The 20,312-nt window shown below is 37.2% G+C and overlaps 1 protein-coding gene across 1 annotated transcript; it reads right to left on the bottom strand.

Moving 5' to 3' along the window:
* Nucleotides 1–2,674: 2,674 nt before the first annotated feature.
* On the bottom strand, nt 2,675–20,125 carry IntS8 (integrator complex subunit 8). The gene is made up of 11 exons (XM_088235216.1): nt 19,839–20,125; nt 18,425–18,634; nt 17,518–17,615; nt 15,395–15,525; nt 14,160–14,400; nt 11,739–12,069; nt 6,635–7,266; nt 4,799–4,987; nt 4,011–4,121; nt 3,716–3,881; nt 2,675–3,608 (listed from the first exon to the last, which is right to left on the bottom strand). The coding sequence occupies exons 1-11, from the start codon at nt 19,954–19,956 to the stop codon at nt 2,761–2,763; spliced, it is 3,075 nt and encodes a 1,024-aa protein (XP_088091342.1). The 5' UTR covers nt 19,957–20,125; the 3' UTR covers nt 2,675–2,760.
* Between the last annotated feature and the right edge of the window lie 187 nt (nt 20,126–20,312).

The raw sequence follows: 20,312 nt of genomic DNA on the forward strand, positions 1-20,312 counted from the left end.
TATATAATAAAATATTGTATGAAAGAGACAGAAAATTGAAAGAAAGATAAAATAAATCATAACGGGAATAGTTTTAAAAGAGGACTCGAAGTTAAATTTAATTGATTATTAAATTTTACTAATTTCTAATTATATATTTTAAAAACGGACCCAACAAACAAATTTCAAGAATCATCAAAAAGTGTTCTTAAATCATGTAAAAGTGTGATTTTTTCCGATGAAAAAACAAAAGAACAATTAGTTTTAAAAAATCCAAAACCACCTCTATTGTATTCCCTTTTAAAAATACATAAATTAAATAATCCCATTAGGCCGGTTGTAAGCTGTTGTGATTCCCCAATATTTAAACTTGGGTCTTTTCTAATAAATACAGTAAAATCATTGGATATTTTTAAACATAATTATACTATTAAAAACTCATTAGAGTTGGTCAATATTCTTAAAGATTTTAATTTACATAGAAATGCCAAATTAGTGTCTTTTGAAACAAAAAATGTAATTTCAAAATTTTAAATAATTCAGATCTAACAAAAAATGTCTGTGACGATCTTTCACATTTGTTTAATATATGTATTAATCAAAATTATTTTTAATTTAATAATGTAGTATATACCCAAGAACGTTTACCTATGGGTGCCCCAACAAGTCCATTAATTGCTGATATTTTTGCTAATTATTTAGAAAATTCAATTTTTGATTATAAATCTCCTTTGTTAAATAATGTTTTATTGTGGAGAAGATATGTTGATGACGTGATCTGTATATGGATTGAATCAGATCGTCAATTAGATTGATTTTTAAATTTATTAAATTCCTTCCATCAGAAAATACAATTTACTTTAGCAATTGAATCAAATTCACAACTTTACTTTTTAGATTTAACTTTAATTAATACAAAAAATAAAATTGAATTAAAAATATTTAGAAAACCGACACGTGTTAAATTAGTTCACCTAAACTAATGACCGACGAAGTAATGTCATCATTTTCAATCGAATCCAAGACATTCGTAAAATGCAACTCTGAGTATTTCACATGAAATCGGAGGGCATCGTTCTACAGTACATTCACATCGTCCCTACCATGAAGAAATGAACTACAAAGGAACGTCGTCTATAAAGAGAGCAGAGGACGCAGCCAACATCAGTCAGCTCGTTCAGTCAGCCCAACAAGATCAGTGCAGTTCACTCAGCTCCAGCATGTAGTTCAAGTGCAGTTACTTCTACCTATCATCGCCGCTACGCTCGCGCTACACAACCAAGTGCTGTATCTTATTTGCCATGTAATAAATACGCATTAAACACCAACCTAGTGTCTTCTCTGTCAATCTGTAACTGGGGTAGGAACTCCAACCAAACACCCAACAACTTATTTCTACAAATGTGTTGGTGGATATCAGAATTGGTTAAATCCAAAATTAGTAAAAAAAAACATTTTTTTGTGGAAACACGATTAAAAGTTTAGCCACAATTCGCAATTTAGGTAGTAATGTTCCAGTTTATGATTGGCGTACCGCAGTGAGAAATATAATTGAAACACCGGATAAACTTCATTTCAAAATAAGTTTAGCGAAGAGGGTCATTATAAAACGATCAAAAACGACCAGCAACATTTTGGTAAGAGGAGACACTTCTTACAACAGCGATATCGGTGTCTCTAAAAGGGTATTAGCAAGAGGAAAATGTCTCAGGAATTTAGAGCCAGAAAAACTGCCACTTGGTGTTTTGGTTTCTCAACCAAAGCTAACCGACGTAAAGCATCTTCTCCAAAAACATGTTTCATGATTTTTGGGAACAAACAGGACTTAAATATCAATATTTCTCTCGGAACTGGCTATATTGAAAAGACCAATGTAACTAAATACTTGGGACTATTTATTGACTCCAAACTTTCACGGAGCTACCGATTTGAGCATGTAAAATTAAAAATAGCACCCGTAACTGGCGTATTGCATAGACTTCGAGGCTTGCTTCCTCATTCCGTTTTGTTTGTCGTCTACTACGCTTTGATTCATTCCCACCTATCTTATTTATCATGCATATGGGGGTTTTGCCAGCAAAAATCAGATCTCGGAAATACAAGTTCTTCAGAACAGAGCTCTAAGAAACATTCTTGAACTTGAACGGGATTCCCATGTCAAGGATATCTACCGACAAACAAAGATACTTCCTTTCAAGGTAATGCCACTGCATGACATAACCAATACTATTTTAAATATCATAAACTTTTCTGCTCACTCAAATTTAAAATACACATTTGGTCAAAATATTCATAATTACAATACGCGTTATTCAGGGAATCTTCGTGTGTCTAAGTTTCGCTCAACAAAGTTTGGCAGTAGGTCCTTGGAAAATATTGGCCATTCCGAATATAATAAATTGCCTGATGATTGCACGAAAAACTGAAAAAAAATCCAGAAGTGTCGCGATTAAAAAATATTTCTTAAATCTTTTTGACAGTGATAATTATTAATGTAGTTTATATAAGATGGTGTTTTATGTTTCTTTTACAATAATGTTTTCTTTTATTTCGGATGTATTAATTTGTGTGATATTGTGTTTGTATTGTCAAAAAAATGTTTTTTCTTATGTACGGTCCCAAATGAGTTTCTAATTACTCCTGGGAGTATAATATGTAATTTTTGTATTATATGTTTTATTAATAATAAAAAATAAAAAAACAATATGGTGATGATTGGCAGAGTCTAGACTTACTGTCATATTTCAAACCATTATTACTGAGAGAAAATTTTTTTTTTTTTTAGCAAACATACTGCCTCACAAGGGCTCGCAAGAACTTGGCCTTTCTGCTGTTGGCCGCTTCCCGCTGAATCTCCTCATTGTTGTTGGAATTCAGCTCCAGCATGCCCATCACCCGCACGGCCAGCTGCTTCCGCTGCGTCTCGCCCCTCCTGTGGTGCAGGTTGACGAGGAACTCCAGGATGGCCGTGTCCCAAACGCACCCGTAATAGCTGTCCATGGCGTCCGCACACTGCTGGCTCATTTCCGAGAGGCACTTGAACGCGAGCACGTAGTCCGTTTCCTCGAGGAACTGGCACAGGACGGCGGCCTGCGTCGGGCACCCGAGCTGCGTGCAGCATTTGATCATCCGGCGAAACAGCGCCTGCTCGTCGGCCGTCCCCCGCAAGAGCGGCTGGGAGAAGTGGTCCGAAGTCACAGAGAGGGAGGAAAGATACCGACTCAGAGCTGAAGCGTGATGTCCCGCGGCCAAATGCAAGTCTCCCAAGAGGCGCAGCCAAGTGGGGCGCGTCGGTTGGAATGACAGCGCTTGCGTCAGCAATTTTCTCAGCGTATCCGCTACGGATCGAGCGCTGTACGACGCGGCCCCGGCGACTGACGCGGGCCACAGTGACGTGTGTTCCGCGCTCAGCTCCGTGTGCGAGTCGTCTCTCAGTATGTTCAGGAGCCGCGCGAGCAGGGAGACGGCGACGGATAGCACGGTCGGCTCGCGCAGTTTGGAGAAAAAGGACACCATGCCATCGCGCATCTTCGTGTTGCTGGGTGGAGCGTCGCGCGCGCTCGCGCTTCGCTTGTTGCCCGCGCCGCCGTAGTAGTTTGTGGAGCTCGTCGTGGCAAATATCGGCAGCACTGGAAAAGAAACGTTTAAAAATAAATTAACAAAAAATTACGATCTTTACGCGTCAAAAACTTGAGCAAATAAATATAGGTTTATATATGAATGGCAGTGGACTGACCCATGTCCCAGAGGTCCTTGGAGACGCGCTTGGTGGCGCGAGGGCGGGCCAGCTGCAGGCAAGCCAGGGCCAGGGCCTCCGCCGGACCGGAGCCTCGCGCTTCCCCCTCGGCCAGAGCGCTCCACTCCCCGGCGTTCAGCAGCAGCATGTAGCACATCTCGCGGATCTGGCGACAGATAGAAGGATACAATCGTAGGGTCGGTTGTGAGGAGGGGAAGAAATGACAATGTGTATTTATTGCGTGTTGAGAGCTGTTTAAAGAAATACACATCGAGACAGTGTTAAGAGAAATTACCTCCAGACGTGGAATGACATTATCTCCGGATTGTACAGAGGCCAGGCACATGTTGCACTTGCTCACGAGAGCTGGCATATTGGCCTTGTGGTTCGGCCAGTCCGCCAATACCTAAAAACAGATAAGACACAAGTGAAAAAAGAGATCGAGACAGAGGATCGAGAAAATCGACAGCTTTAAATACTTGGAATTTCACATAACTGAGAATGGAAGCATGCACTAAGATCTCGCAATTCGCTTAGGAATTGCAACTCCTAAACTCCTGGGGAGGTATCGCTGCCTAGAGATCCATTGCGGGGTCACTAGTAGGTAGCACTGGCGGCCGCAATCCTGAAGCAGGTAGCCGGTTTAAAAAGCCAGTATCGCTCTGTCGGCGAGAACGGCGTGTATGTTCCGGGGAAGTAGCTAAGGGTCCAAATTGTCCGGGGTCCAAAATCCAATCCAGAGAGTTTCAGAGTTCCAAGTCCAGTGGGTAGCGGCGCTTGAATATTCCAGGTGGCGGAGAGGTTCGGTTGAAGCGAAGTCGGGAAGCAGGGAGACAAAGTGGAGAGTAAAAGCCCTAGTGGTGTTGACGAATACTAATTTATTATTTGCCCGGTGGGCGCTGCTAGACCAATAGCGGGCACTACTAGGTTAGCCAATCACGTGGCGAGAGAGATAGCGAGCGCATTCGCCCACTCTATTGGTCTCTCTCGTTATTATTATTTAAATCAAAAGAATAGGCCCAAGAACACTTCCCTGAGATACTCCACAGGCAAGTGGCAACTCTAGTCAGAAACCATGCAAACCTGCGTGATCTGGGTGAGCAGGGCCTCCCAGCCCACGAGCTTGCACAGCTTGTAGATAGCCGGGTTGGAACCTTGCCCCAGCTGGTGCTTGGCTTCGGCCTCCAGCGTGAGGAGCAGCCCCACGGAACGCTCGTAGTCTCCGGCCTCCGAGTGCTGCCGAGCCTTGCCCAGCAAGATGTAACTGAAGTCCTGCAGTCAAAAAGTTCAGAGTGAATAATGTGGTTCTCCATAGATAGATACAGAAAATTTTTATGAGAATATGCAAATCATTAGCTCGATTTAGTCAACTTGAGCGAACGAAATTAGTAGCGAAAAGACTTATCATTTTAAGTTCAATGCGTTCAATTGAAGAAGAAATCAGGATGTTTAAACATTGGCAGAATAGTGAATTTATTTATTTACATATACGCCCAATGGGCATTTTTAAGGACATATTTATATATATGTCCTTAAAAAAAAGTAGTAAGACACAATGGTATATAGTAGACTTGGTGGGAGTGGAAGCGGAAGAGAGGTGTTTATAATTGAATTTGATTCAGTGATCATTTGAAAGAAGACAACTTGCTATCAAAGAAATCAAGACTGGTATGTTTGTTGGCAGACCTGACAATTCTGGGCATAGGGGAATGAAAACCATAGTTAGTTCTATGGTTATCGGTATGAAAGAGTCAGTTTTGTCTGATGTTTCTAGTTGGGATATTTAATTTTATTGAGCTCAGTAGTTCAGGCGCATCAAAGAGTGAGTAGAGAATTATAAACAGGGTTAGAAGGTCGAAGGTGAATGTTTAACAGTGTGTAAAGTGGCCGCTTAAACCAGCCAATGACAGGTCACAAGCCCTGTATATGCCTAGACTTCAAGTTATGATGTTGCGCCTTGAATCCGCAGCCTATATTATGCAGGTTATGTGCAGTTCTGTATGTAGGCACATTATAAATGTACACTGTATGGTCAACTATATTCGTAATAAATATTACAATGTGCAACTGTGTGACTAATATTCAAAAGTAGATATATTTTGAATAATATGTATTACATTTACATGTACATTTCTAGTAATATTATTATTTCTAGTTATTTACAAAGAAGTGATTTTTTAAAGTTACATTTATCAAATACCGCGCCAAATGACTGTAATCAGTGTGTCACTTTTCAGTAGTGACGTCATGAAACGGTTGGCGTTCTTACTTTCTCTGACCGCGGTAAGTTGTATTTCTCCAGCCAATAACAAAACTGACAAGAATCTATGGAATATTGCTTTAATTACTTCATTTAGTTGATCGTAATTTGCTCATTTCTATGTTATGGTTGTTTTTACGAACGTTTCGATTTAGAAAAACCTAGAAAGTTGACATAATCTCTGGTTGAAATGTCGACAAAGTATTATTTGCCGGATTTCAGGTCGTAGATTGTAATCGAATTATTCGCCGCCAAATCACCAATCACAAATTATACTCTTTTTTTTCTATGGTCAAAACGTTCCTTACAAGGTGCGGGGGCTTTAAAGCGAAAACCGAAAATACTACACGTAGATATAAGGATAAATTTAAATGAATACTATTTTTAACATTTTTTATTATTTTTGCGGGCGTTTTTGAGATATTTCATCCTACTCCAAAATTTTTAAATATACACGTGGACACAAAAACATTTTAAAAATTTAATTCCGGGTTGGGCTGGAATTCCTCATTGTATCTTATATATTTATAAATGTCTGTTGGCTTTCCAATGAAATAAAATAAAATAAATAAAACACGACCCCGAAATATTTGATAGTCTATTAACAAATAAAAAATTATAAAAAACCACTGAGTATCCTAGTAAATATGTAATTTTACCTGCAGGAATCCTCTAGGTAAAGACATAACTACGCTATGTATCGGGATCGGCAACTTCCACTGGGAGTTGACAGTCCACAGTGGCTGTGTCGGGTTTTTAACGGCCAAATTCACCAAACACTCCCTCGTCTTGTCGGCCGTCGCCGCGTCGATCAATCGCTGCCTCAAACATCCGATCTCCAGCTCGGGGTCCGACCGGACGTTGAAGTCCGGAGTATCCCAATCCGTGGTCAGGAGCTCCGTGGGCAGTTGATCGGGCTCATTCAGCTCCAGGTCTTTGTATATCTGTTCCAGTTCATAATCATCGAAAACGCTAATTTTCTTCCCTTCGACGTTGGCCTCCAAGTATTTGTTGATTTCGTCCGGCAGAACGACGTGCTCGGACGTGGCCAGGTGCACGAGGAACTGCTTGATTCTGGCCCGGTCCGTTTGGGAGAGGTCGGTGGCGAGGATCGGCGCGAGGGCCCAGAAGAGGGTCTCCACGAAGCGCGGTCCCAGGGTGCACAGGCGGCGGTTGAAATGCATGTGCGCCGAGGGGAGGTTGCCCTCCAGCGCAGAACGGACGGCGTTCAAAGCGGCGACTTTGTTCAGCAGGTCGCGAGACACGGTGAACACCCCGCTTGAAGAAGAACCTGGAATTAATAGTGAAAAATAGAACATCATTCGAACGTAGTTATGCAGAAAGCAGCCAGCCGTAGGAAAGTGCAACTGAGATAATAACACTTTTGTGAAAAGAGTGAATAATCAAATCTACAGAACATTTGGAATGTTTTTCACTTAGACAAATGATAAATAATAATAATAATAATATTATTAACAAAAATAACAATTACTTTTACCCGTATGCAGAGACAAACCTTAAGGTGAGGAAAGTACATTCTACTGTCTTCACCTTCGGGTTATTCTCTACATTTGAAATTAGAATGTACTTTCCTTACCTTAAGTTTTGTCTCTGCATACGGGTATTTATCTACTACATACACACTTAGGTAATAGATTTCTCTGGATCTTGTCTAGTCTGCCTAACTAGGTACGTGTTATAAGGCAGAGATTTTTATGCAAAAAATAATCAATAACAATACTCTTATTTGTTGATAAATTTGTATAAACCACTTAATTTTTTTTATTATTTTTTTTATTTAATTACACTTCGACCGGTTTCGAGGTTACTACCTCATCGTCGGGAATTTTATTATATAAATAGCAACGCGTGTAATTATAAGTTAGTTAAATTCCTGACGATGAGGTAGTAACCTCGAAACCGGTCGAAGTGTAATTAAGAAAAAAATAAAAAATTAAGTGGTTTATACAAATTTATTAACAAATAAGTGTAAAATGTCATACCACAAAGTTAAAAATGTTTTTGATAACAATAAATAACAATACTACCTACTTGTTAATTTACTATACAGTTATACAATATTAATTTATTATTTAGGAATGTATTTTGAGTAAATTTTCCGATTTTTCTCGGCCTAAACCCAGTAACCATTTTTTTACAAATTTATTAAATTGAATCCAGGTCATGGTTTTGCAATCTTCGGGTAGCATATTAAATATTTTGGGGCCCAGAAACCTGAAATTTCTTTGCCCGAATGCAGAGTTTGTGATAGACCCCATCATGACCATACATAATAATACATACATTTGTTTTTTTATCACATAAAAAATAATTAGGCATGTATTTGACTATTTTCAATGATTTCGGTTGACCACACAACCTAAGGCGTGCAATTTGCAGAAATCAGCCAGCCCTAGTGAAAATCTAATGTATGTTGTGTCATTATGTATTGGACATGTACAAAATTGTTAAGAATCAATTAATTTGTTACAATAACTTAGTATGAAAATAAAACTTTGTTATTAGTGTTGCACAATTGTTTTGTATTGTATTCTAAGAGAGTGGCTACTCGATCAAGAGTTTATATATGAATAGTAGCTTAGGTGTAAATATTTTATTTTTTCATATATTTTCTTGTATTTAAAAAATAAATTTATATATTATTATTTGTATAAACATGTTTATTCTGATCTTTCCGGCTGTTAATTTTGATATGTTATTCATTGTTTTTATAAATGTAAATAATATTATTAAGTCAGTATAAATATAATCTTCACCAACAAGCTACAAAAAGTGGCTTGGTGGGATTTTAGTTTTAGTAAAAATATAACAAGTGAATTTTTTTTTAAATTGTAAAAATGTATAATTATGCCATTAAATCAAATAAAATAAATAAATTAAATAAAATGAAATAATTCACTTCGTAACACTTCATTATAAATTATTATGAAAATAAAACTTTGTTATTAGTGTTACACAATTGTATTCTTTTACAAGAACACAACTATAGTTTCAGGAGAGCACTCCTCCCATCGACGGATGATATAAAACTAATATAGTAAACACAGAATATTGTTCACCTCTAATATACTCAGTACACCCTAATTGAATTTTAATTACTCTACTTATTTTGGCTTGTATAGAAATCCACAAACATAAAATAGCAATTATTTTTAGCTTATAAGGAAACTTTGTAAATATTTAATTTAGTTTAAAAATGTCATAACAAGACGAAACGCGTCACAATATACCCTTTGTATATTTGAGATAAAAAATAAAGTAGAATTATAATCCAATAAACTTGTTTTATTTTGGATACATTACCAAAAGAAAAACAATGTATTCATAAAACTTTCTTTTGGCAAAAACATTAAATCACGTGCCATTAATTAAAACATTAATTATTTTTGAAAATAACAGATAAATAGAAATTTGATGACATCATATTAATAGCGGTAAAACAGTTATTGAGAGTAAACAGTGTGTGTAAAGAAGCAAAGTAAAATAATGAAATTAACAGCAAAAGAAATGACCACTTAAACCAGCCAATGACGGGTCATACGCCCTGTAAATGCCTAGACTTCCATATTCCCTTCTCAAAAATGTTTCTCTTCTGTGTTGAAATAAATTTAAATGAGAATAAGACTTAATCTTGCACAAAATCCCTTGCTGCGTCAGAGGTAGTTTGTTTGCTATAAAAATTGTGGAATTTATTCGGTGTCCACTGCTTTAATAACAGCAAACCGTTGAATTTTGTTGAAAGCAGAGTATTATTACTGCACTACTGGTGTTTTAGAACGAGCTATTTCAGTAGTGGTATACCGGAGGACCCCAATGTTTTTAGCATTAATAGAATCTGAATATATTAACAAAATGACATTCATAACTCAATTTGGCAAAAGATGTGAGTTCCAGCCTTTCGGCTTTAAGGTACAGAATTTAAATCAATAAACACGAATCAATAAATGGACAATGTCCGTTAATAAATAAATGGAGAGTTGTGTAGAAAAATAGTTTAAGGCATAGAAATTGCTTTCCTCTTTGCAATCCGAGTAACCGTGCCACTTTTCTTGGAAAACAGTATTGGACAGACTCAACATGGTCAATATGAGTCCTGTAGAATGGAGACCAAATTATACTGCCGTCGTAAGAAAGAAGGACGTTTCTACATAAAACAAAAAACGGAGAAAATAAATATTTTGTAACTCGGAGACTGGAAAATTCGCTGAGTAAAAAATACTACAAAAATGAAGTATATTTTTATGCGACAGTATGTATTATGGTTTGCCCTAACAGAATATATATATTAATTTTAATAAATTTTACGTTATATATTTAAAAATTAACGTTTTCATCTTCTTTTTAGTAAAAAAAATACAAGAAAATATGTTATACTTCAATAAAATGACGTTTCTAGCTAGAAACACCTTTTTTATTTAGTAATTAAGTTAACGTCTTTCTTTTTTAGTGTTAATATGCCAATTGATTCTGCTCAACTAAATAAAATAGACGTTACTGGCCATTTACTGTTTTTCAAAATAGTAATGCCGACCTAATAATCAATTAACTTCGAAATTGCCAGCAGATTTTAAATTCAATTGAAAACGAGTGGGTACATTCATTTCAGATGTTTTTAAAAACGAAATAGAAGAAAAAATAAGTATTTTAATCAGTTTTTAAATTTATTTCAACAGAGAGGGAAAAAGTTTTCGAGAGGGGAATATGGAAGTCTAGGCATTTACAGGGCTTATGACCTGTCATTGGCTGGTTTAAGTGGCCACTTTACACACTGTGTAACATTCACCATTCTGCCCATGTTTGAACATCCACATTTCCTCAACTCTTCAACACAGTGTGTAAAGTGTGTAAAGTGTCTACACAGTGTGTAAAGTGGCCACTTAAACCAGCCAATGACAGGTCATAAGCCCTGTAAATGCCTAGACTTCCATATTCTCTTCTCGACAACTTTTTCCCTCTCTGTTGAAATAAATTTAAATACGAACAACTCCCTAGGGAGGAAATCCAGCCAGTCTGCAAGCATTTGGACATAATCAAACATTTTAATCAGTCTTTAATAATTATATAAGTCAGAACAGCCTTTTATATTTAGTAATCTTCGAGACTTTTTGCAGTTTAGTCTCATTTATTAGTGAAAATAATAGGGTTGTGGTTATTTTAGGAAGATAGATGTATTTTAGGGGTTAAAACTGTCAGTAGGGTCACAGTGAGTCACATCTAGCTGGATGGTGTGACTATAAAATGCTGCAAACGCCAAGTTGCATTACACCAACAACACTAGTGACTAGCCCTACTCGTTAGCGTCCACGTCGCGAACCCCGGACAATGGGATCACACTCATAACGGTGTGATCGCAGCAGATAACGAGAGGATGAAAGGCGAGTTTCTGGCGCCTGCAAACCAGAACCAACCAGCCAAGGGAAGGTAACCCCGACAGAAAAATCCACCAGAGAAGGCAACGGGAAACCACTCTGGTCATCTTTTCCCAGGAATCACTATGGCGAATACATACAATAAGCAGTTGTCCTGGCTGCGGAGTAGCGCAGGACCGAGATGCTTTCGCTGTAGTGATCGCCAACGTCGGGGGATCTGACAAGGCACCTCAAGAAGATGTATTTTTAGTATATGTGTATTTTTTTCCTGATTCCGAATAGTATTTAACTCATTTTTAAAAAAATGTTAGATGCGTCCTTCTTTCTTATGACGCAGTATAAAAGATACGACGTACTCTACATCCGCACTTACCTTGAATATCAAGTTCGACGACCAATCGATGCACCAGTGGGATCTCCCTCTTCAGGTTGTCCTCTTGAAGCACGGCGATCAGGTTGGAGTAGTTGTTGGAAATGGCCTCCTGCAGATTGTGCAGCAGGCCGTTCTGCTCCCTGAGGATGTTCAGCGACTTCATGTAGCCGAGGATCTCCGGCTCGGAGACACTGGCGTAGTGCAGGGCGCTCCAGGAGAAGTGCGGCAGTCTGGTCAGCCTCTCCCGGTGCTGGTTGCAGAGGATGATATGCCTCCGGGCGAGATCGTACTGGCCGTAGAAGAAGTAGTTGGAGCAGAGGTCGAAATGGATCTGCATGAGGAATTCGAAATATCCATTAAAATTAACATATTACAGCAGAGATGAGGAACATTTAAGAGAATGTAATATAGAAGTCTAGGCATTTACAGGGCTTATGGCCTGTCATTAGCTGGTTTAAGTGGCCACTTACACACTCTGTAACATTTACCATTCTGCCTATATTTGAACATCTATGTTCCTTCAATTCTTTCATCTGTTGATGTTTGTGAATTTGAATACCTGAAACCTTTTTTTATGCGGGTGAGATTCATCTAATTGAATTATTTCACCTACCTACTAGGCAACACTTGAAAAATTAACAAATTACAACAGGGATGGAGAGTACCTTAAATAAGGGGATATGGAAGTCAAGGCATTTACAGGGCTTATGGCCTGTCATTAGCTGGTTTAAGTGGCCACTTACACACTCTGTAACATTTACCATTCTGCCTATATTTGAACATCTATGTTCCTTCAATTCTTTCATCTGTTGATTTTTGTGAAGTTAAAGAGCTAAAACTTTTATTTATGCGGGTGAGATTCATCTAATTGAATTATTTCACCTACCTACTAGGCAACACTTGAAAAATTAACAAATTACAACAGGGATGGAGAGTACCTTAAATAAGGGGATATGGAAGTCAAGGCATTTACAGGGGTTATGACCTGTCATTGGCTGGTTTAAGTGGCCACTTTACACACTGTGTAACATTCACCATTTTGAAAGTCTTGAACATTTGGACAAACTCAAATATTGTACTTGAAAAAATTATTTCATCATAAGCCCTGTAGATGCCTAGGCTTCTATATTACCTTCTCTTAAATGTTCTTCATCTCTGTTGTAATATGCTAATGTAAACAGCTCCCCAGGGAGTTGAATCCAGTCCTTGTCTACAAAAATTTGGAAAAACTCAACATATTTTCGGTATATCTATAAAAAAGTGTGAAAGTTTTTATACTACATACAGTCAAACTTTTATAAATTAAATGAAAATATTACAGCAGAGATGATTGAGAAGGGAATGTTGAAGTAAATGCATCTACTGGGTTTATGATCTGTCATTGGCTGGTTTAAGTGGCCACTTTACACACCGTGTAACATTCACCCTTTTTTTTAAAAAAAAGAAATATAAGCATTCTTATAATTTACTCAAATATTTTTATTTTGGCGGCCATTTTCAACGAGTTGCGAATTACTCACTATTAGAAAATGGAAATCAAGTTGGGGTAGAGTGGAGTTTGAAACTCAGGCCTCTGGCCTGTGAGTCCGCAACATTATCTACGGAACCACAACCTGATTTAGCCTATATTTGAACATCTATGTTCCTTCAATTCTTCCATCTTCCTTAAAATTTTCTTCATCTCTGTTAAAATCTTAATATTATTGTCTACAAAAACTCAGACAAACTCAAAACATTGTTGATAAATCCACCTGGTCCAAGAAGAAGCATAAAAATTGAAAAAATATTTTCAGGCGTTGCCTATTCTGTAGATGAAATAATTCAATCATATGAATCTCAACAACAACAGACCATCAGGCCGTTTCCCCGTAAGGGTAGCCAAAGAGGATAAAACGCCACATCGCTCTATCTTTGCATATATATCTCGCTTCCTCTACATTCATACATCTTCTCATGCATGCTCGCCGATTATTTCGACTTTTAACATGTCCATCTTCAAGTATTTGTTGGATTTGGTCATGTCATGTCATGTCTTTCTCGGTCTTCCTCTATTTCTGCATCTATCAACATTCGCATTGTAAATATTCTTAGCTGTTCTTTCGCTGTCCATTCGCTCTACATGTCCAAACCAGCGCAGAGCTCCTTTCTGGATTTTGTCGATAATGCTTATCTCAGCCTTACATAATGTACGGACCTCAACATTTGTGCATCTATCGTACATAGTTTTACCACACATTCGCCTGAGAGGTCGCATTTCAACAGCATTCAGCCTACTTTCATCCCTATTTTCCTATACTTCACTCCGATACATCAGGGATCAGAATTGATCAGATGAATCTCACCTGCATCAATAAAGGTTTCAGCTCTTCAACTTCACAATCTGTTGATGTTTGTTCGACAGAAATGTACAAAATTATCAACCTGCATGAAGAGTTCAAAGTCGGAGATGAGACATCCCCCCGCGTCCCAGTCGTGAGTTAGCTCGGCAGAGTCCTCGCTGAGAGTGGCGAAGGACTCCATGGTAGGTATGGGCATCTGCTCTCCGAGCGGACCCTGCTCGGTCAGCTCCGTGAGGAACATGATGCTGGACTTCCTCGAGTCCTCTGCCTGCCGGACCAACTGGTCGAAGGACATCTGAGCCATCTCGGGGGACATTGCTCCCCTTGAATCAGTTTAAGATGGGAGATGTAGGAAGATTACGACAATGATTTAAATTTTTTGATGTCGTTTCCATTATTGATCAGAGAATCAAATTTAACGAACAATATTTTCAGATTGTTAAAATCATAAAGACATTAAAATTTAAACATAAAACATAATAAATGCATTAAAATTTAAACATAAAACATAATAAATGCATTAAAATTTAAACATAAAACATCATAAATGCATTAAAATTCAAACATAAAACATCATAAATGCATTAAAATTTAAACATAAAACATCATAAATGCATTAAAATTTAAACATAAAACATCATAAATGCATTAAAATTTAAACATAAAACATCATAAATGCATTAAAATTTAAACATAAAAAATCATAAATATATTAAAATTCAAAACATTCCGAGGTTTATTAAAAATTAAATTTTATAATAATCATATTGACTTTAAATTTAGTATAAATCATAACGACATTGAATTTTATAAAAATAATAATGACATTAAAATATTATAGTGGGATTAAATTTTATAAAAATCATGACATTAAATTTTATCAAAATTATAGTAGCATTAAATTTCATTATGACATTGAATTTTATAAAAATCATAATGACATTAAATTTTGTAAAAATCATAATGATGTTAAATTTTATAAAAATCATGGCATTCAAATTTGTAAAAAAAATAGTGGCATTAAGAGTAAAAAATCTGTGTTTAGGCAGATGAAGAATACAGTTCTGTTTGTAAAAAAAGACCCAGAACTCTACACAAGTGTTTTCGACTCGTCTCATGGTATAGTGGTTGGGGCATTCGCCTTACATGTTTGAAGTCCTAGGTTTGATTCTTAGCTTTATGACATTGATGGTTAAATTTTATCATTGTTTTCATTTTGTATATGGACGATTCGCCCCTGCGATACCGTGCCCTTAGGTAAATTAATAGTAATCTGATATGGAAACAAAACTGACGAGGAAAAATACTTGGACATACAAGGTGAGGACATCTTGCTTGGGCTGACGGACTAGTAGAGCTCGGTTGACCAGAAATCTGAGCAGCCAACGGTGGTAGAGAACCATGGAGAAGCGGACTCCTCCTCTATCCAGAACATCTTCTTTCACTTTCTGCAAAAAAGTCATAGACAAATTTCCTGTTATAATTAAGGGTCAAAAAATACAGATCAAATATTTTCAACTGGATGAAATAATAAATAAAAACCCTGGGAGATTCGGAGATCGTGCGTTTGCCGTTGCCGGCCCCTCTGCCTGGAACCAATTGCCTTCAGACTTGCGAATCATCGACAGTCCCAGTCAGTTCAGAGCTCAACTGAAATCTCGCTACATTGGTTTATCATACCCTCAATTTTAAATCAGAAAATTGCGCTATATAAATAAGCCAAATATTATTATTATTAGAGTTATTATTAACCCTTCCTCCCCCGTGATGTGTAGTTAGCAGTGGCGAGCGGTGAGTTTTTAGATCGGTAAGCTCCAAAAATTCTGATAAAATGTCTACAGCGATAGTTTGGCACAAAAAAAAGGTCTATTTTATAATTGATAAATCATCTATAACAAATGGCATTAGCGGCTAATAGTTTCAGTTAAAATATTTTCTAATTTAATACGCACATTTAATTAGCAAAAAAATGTATTAAAAAAACATAATTGCAAAAAACTGGACTATTTTATGTTTGATAAATAATCTACAATATAACAAATGGCACTAGCGGCTAATAGTTTAAGTTAAAATATTTTTTATTTATCACGAACATTTAATAACCAAAAAAATTAATTAAAAAACAACAAAAAAACATAATTGCCAAAAACTGGAACCCCCCGCGAGGACTCGAACCCCAACCCTAAATGTTAGAAAGCAACGACATATCCGCACGGCTATTTCATATACAAGATCAACCGTCAAAAAAGTTAAAGAACTGAAACCTTAATTTATGCGGGTGAGATTCATCTAATTGAATTATTTCACCTGCCTATCTTCGTCTCTGTTGTAATATGTTAATATAAACAACTCCCTAGGGAGTAGAATCCGGTCCTTGTCAACAAAAATTTGGACAAACTCAAAAAATTGTTAATAACACAAAATGATCTTATATTTGTGTATATTGTTCACGGTCTGGCAACATTACGGGGCCACTTCACGCATGCACGCTTTTGGACACAGTGAATTATTATTATTAATAATAATACAGTAGCAGCTATTAAGCTGATGCGTGTATATCAAGTGTACACGGTTAGTAAACATTATACATTGCTGTGTGCGTCTAGTTAACATTCACTGAACTAGCACCAATCACTTTCTCGGGAAGGCCATTCCATTTCTCCACGACTCGGTTTGTCGGGAAGTTCTTCCCGCGGTTGGATGAGAAGGGGGTAGTGTTAAGTTTCAATGGATGACCTCTGAGATGGCGGTTTTCATTCACAGTGAACATTGGTTTCAACTTGGGTACATTATATTGCTCAGTTAAGATCAAGTCACCACGCTGCCTCCGCTCTTCCGGTGAACTTAACCCGAGCTCCCTTAAGCGGTCCTCGTATGATTTATTTCTTAGAGAAACTACCATTTTAGTTGCTCTTCTCTGGACTTTCTCCAACAACTCTATGTCTTTTAAAATAGCGACTCCAAATTTGGTAGGCATACTCCAGGAGTGGACGAACATAGGTTTTATGAATTTTGAGCAACAAATCTCGGGTGATGTGAGCGAATGTTTTCCTTATTAAGGATAAGAGGGAATTTGTGCGTTAGTTTGACAATTTGGATAATATGTGATTCCCATTTAAGATCACAAGTAATCGCAACTCCGAGATATTTTTGTGACGTTACTGCTTGCACTTGATTTCCATGCACGGTATATATTATTTTCGGATTTCTAGGGCCAATGTGTAGGACGGTGCATTTCTCAGGGTTTAGCGTTAAGAGCCATTATTTTGTCCTTTGAAACATCTGATTAAAGTCATATTGGATTTGCTGGTGGCTTATTATCGGGTTGGCAAACGACTTTGTATCATCAACAAAGAAAGATATGGGCGTACGAATAAGTTCTCTCAAATCAGTCGAGTAGATTGCAAATGCAAATGAATGCGTAGTAAAAAATAACAAACCTGGGGCGGTATGGAGTAGCTACCATCAGTAGCCATATACACGAGGTCTTGCATCAATTGGAACTGGATGTGCGGGGGTAACTTCGTCTCCAAGATGTCTAGAAAGAAAAAAAAAAACAGACTTTGCATAATTATTCCTTTTTTGAAACAGAGCAATTTCTTAATCCGTCTTGAAACTGAACAAAAAGAACATAAAACTATGAACAATATTTTGAGTTTGTCCAAACTTTTGTAGACAAGGACTGTATTCAACTCCCTGGGGAGCTGTTTATATTAACATACAACAACAGAGATGAAGAACATTTAAGACAAGGTAATATAGAAGTCTGGGCATCTACAGGGCTTATGACCTATCAATGGCTTTTTAAGGAAAGTTTTTAAGCAACATAATACACGTGTTGGGACAGTAAATACCAAAAATTAATGTAAATCATGGGAAAATATTTGGAATAAATTACCCGTGAAAACTGACTCCTTTAACACCCTTGACGATCCTACTGCTGCAACCAAACATACTGCAATTCACCAGTCGATTTTTATTTATTATAACGATAATATCCAAGTTATTTACAAACAAAGCCAAGCACAGCGACAAAGCATCTGACAGAACTGTTATGTGTTTGTTGTCAAACAAAACAAAATGGCTACCAATTTGTTGCTAACTAACATCGCTTGCGTTCTATGAAACGTAGTGATAGGGGTTCTCTATAGGTTACGCATTATTACTCTGAGAGTGGTTACAGTAAAAAATTGAAATATAAAAAAGGAGTTATTGTATCCGTTTTTCTGTGATTAGCTAAAGTTGGATTTTGCCGGGTTTGCAAATAATACCCTTATATACACATATAAATAAATAATTAAATAACAATAATAACGGCATGCTAGATATTGAAGTGTCTTCACTTACTGAGATTCCACTTGAGGTAGGCAGCCACCTTGAGGCATAAGATCTTGAGAGCGAGGTGCTTGCGGGTGTAGCCCTCCGTCTCCACGATGCTCAGCGGGGGGCTGCCCGGGCTGTCGTCCGCGGCTCGAGGAGTCGGCTCCCGCTGCTGTTGCTGCTGTACCTCGGGGCTCACTTGGGCGAACTTCACAATCAGGTCAGTCGGCGATGGGTCTACAACACAGTTTCAATATGCAAGAAATTAGAAGGATGAGATATGGATGGGATTTTGCTTAGATAAATAATTTTTTTTAGAAAAGCGATTTGCTTATGAATGTTGATAAATCGAAAGTGATGGTTTTTAAAAGAGATAAAACTAAGTGAACTAAATGTGAGATCAGTGTGAACGGAGATATTCTGAATCAGGTAGACGAATTTGTGTATCTGGGAAGTATGTTTACTAGGGATGGAAAGACTGAGAAAGATATTGAAAGAAGGGTGAGTGCCAGGAACAGGGTGAACGGTGCACTGAAATCTACTTTGGCAAACAAATGTTTATCGCAGGAGGCTAGTCTAGCAGTTCACAATGGAGTTCTAGTGCCAACTCTAATGTATGGAGCGAAGTACGGAATTGAAAAAATTATGATGAAAGTAGGTTAAATACTGTCGAGATGCGATCCCTCAGGCGAATGTGTGGTAAAACGATGTATGATAGGTGCACAAATGTCGAGATCCGTGAACTGTGTGAGGCTGAGTCATGGATTATCGATAGAATCAAGAAAGGGGTGCCGCGTTGGTTTGGACATGTAGAGCGAATGGACAGCGAAAGAACGGCGAAAAAAATCTACGATGCGAATATTGATGGATGCAGAAAACGAGGAAAACCGAGAAAGACATAGCACAATCAAGTCCATCAAATACTTGAAGATGGACATGTCATGAGAAGATGTATGAATGTAGAGGAAGCGAGGTCTGCATGCAAAGTGATAAGGCATTCTACCCTCTCTGCCTACCCCTACGGAGAAACGGCGTGGTTTGTTTGTTTGTTTTTTTTTAAATATTTTTTTGTGGATCAATTGTGACGGTACTTTGTTACTTCGTTTTTTCCCTCAAAGCTACGTTTGCAAACGCTATTTTAATCATACATATCAAGCGTTACATCTCGAAGTATCGGAAAGGTCATTCTAGCAAGTTGTTTATTCAATCTGCAGTGCCCAGTGATAACCGTCACATAGTTTCGGCTAAGATTCATTAAGTTCAAGGGAAATCGTTGCGAGTACCCCTTAAGTAAAAAGTGTGCAAATATTCATTTACAAATAAAATCAAATGAGACTATCGTAACAAATAATAATATAACCTAAAAACAAAATACTAAAATGAAATAATGTCTTTAATTGGACAAAGGTTTGTCGTAAAATCAAATCAGTTCGGTGCTTACCGGGTTGGGCTTTTGATAAATGCTGTTTCAACAAATTTGGATCCAGTAAAAATTCAAACCACAAAATCGTATCCGGAGAGATTGGCACAGTGCCGGGGCGCAATAAGTCCACGTCCATTTCGGCAATTTAAAATTTACATAAAATTGCAAACGACAAAAAACATGCTTTACAATAACTCAGACATAATATTTTACTAAATTGATTGCCGATTTTGAAGTTTCCAAATTAAATTTGAAGCACTGAAGTTTGAAACAAGGATTACAAACACAGACCACAGACTACAGATATTTTAACAAACCAAAAACAAGATTGTTCAAACACGTAGAAAAATAAAAATCGTAGAATTAGAAGTAACGCATAATCAACAGAGTTATTAAATAATATGGGTAGGTACTAGTAAAGCGACCATCTTGATTGGTGGATGTTAGCAAATATCCAAAATTTGACCAATCAGAATATGAAATTATATACAG

This window comes from Micrasema longulum, unplaced genomic scaffold, assembly GCF_059751315.1.
Source record: "Micrasema longulum isolate JH-2025_06_02 unplaced genomic scaffold, ASM5975131v1 h1tg001344l, whole genome shotgun sequence".
NCBI classification, from domain to species: Eukaryota; Metazoa; Arthropoda; class Insecta; order Trichoptera; family Brachycentridae; genus Micrasema; species Micrasema longulum.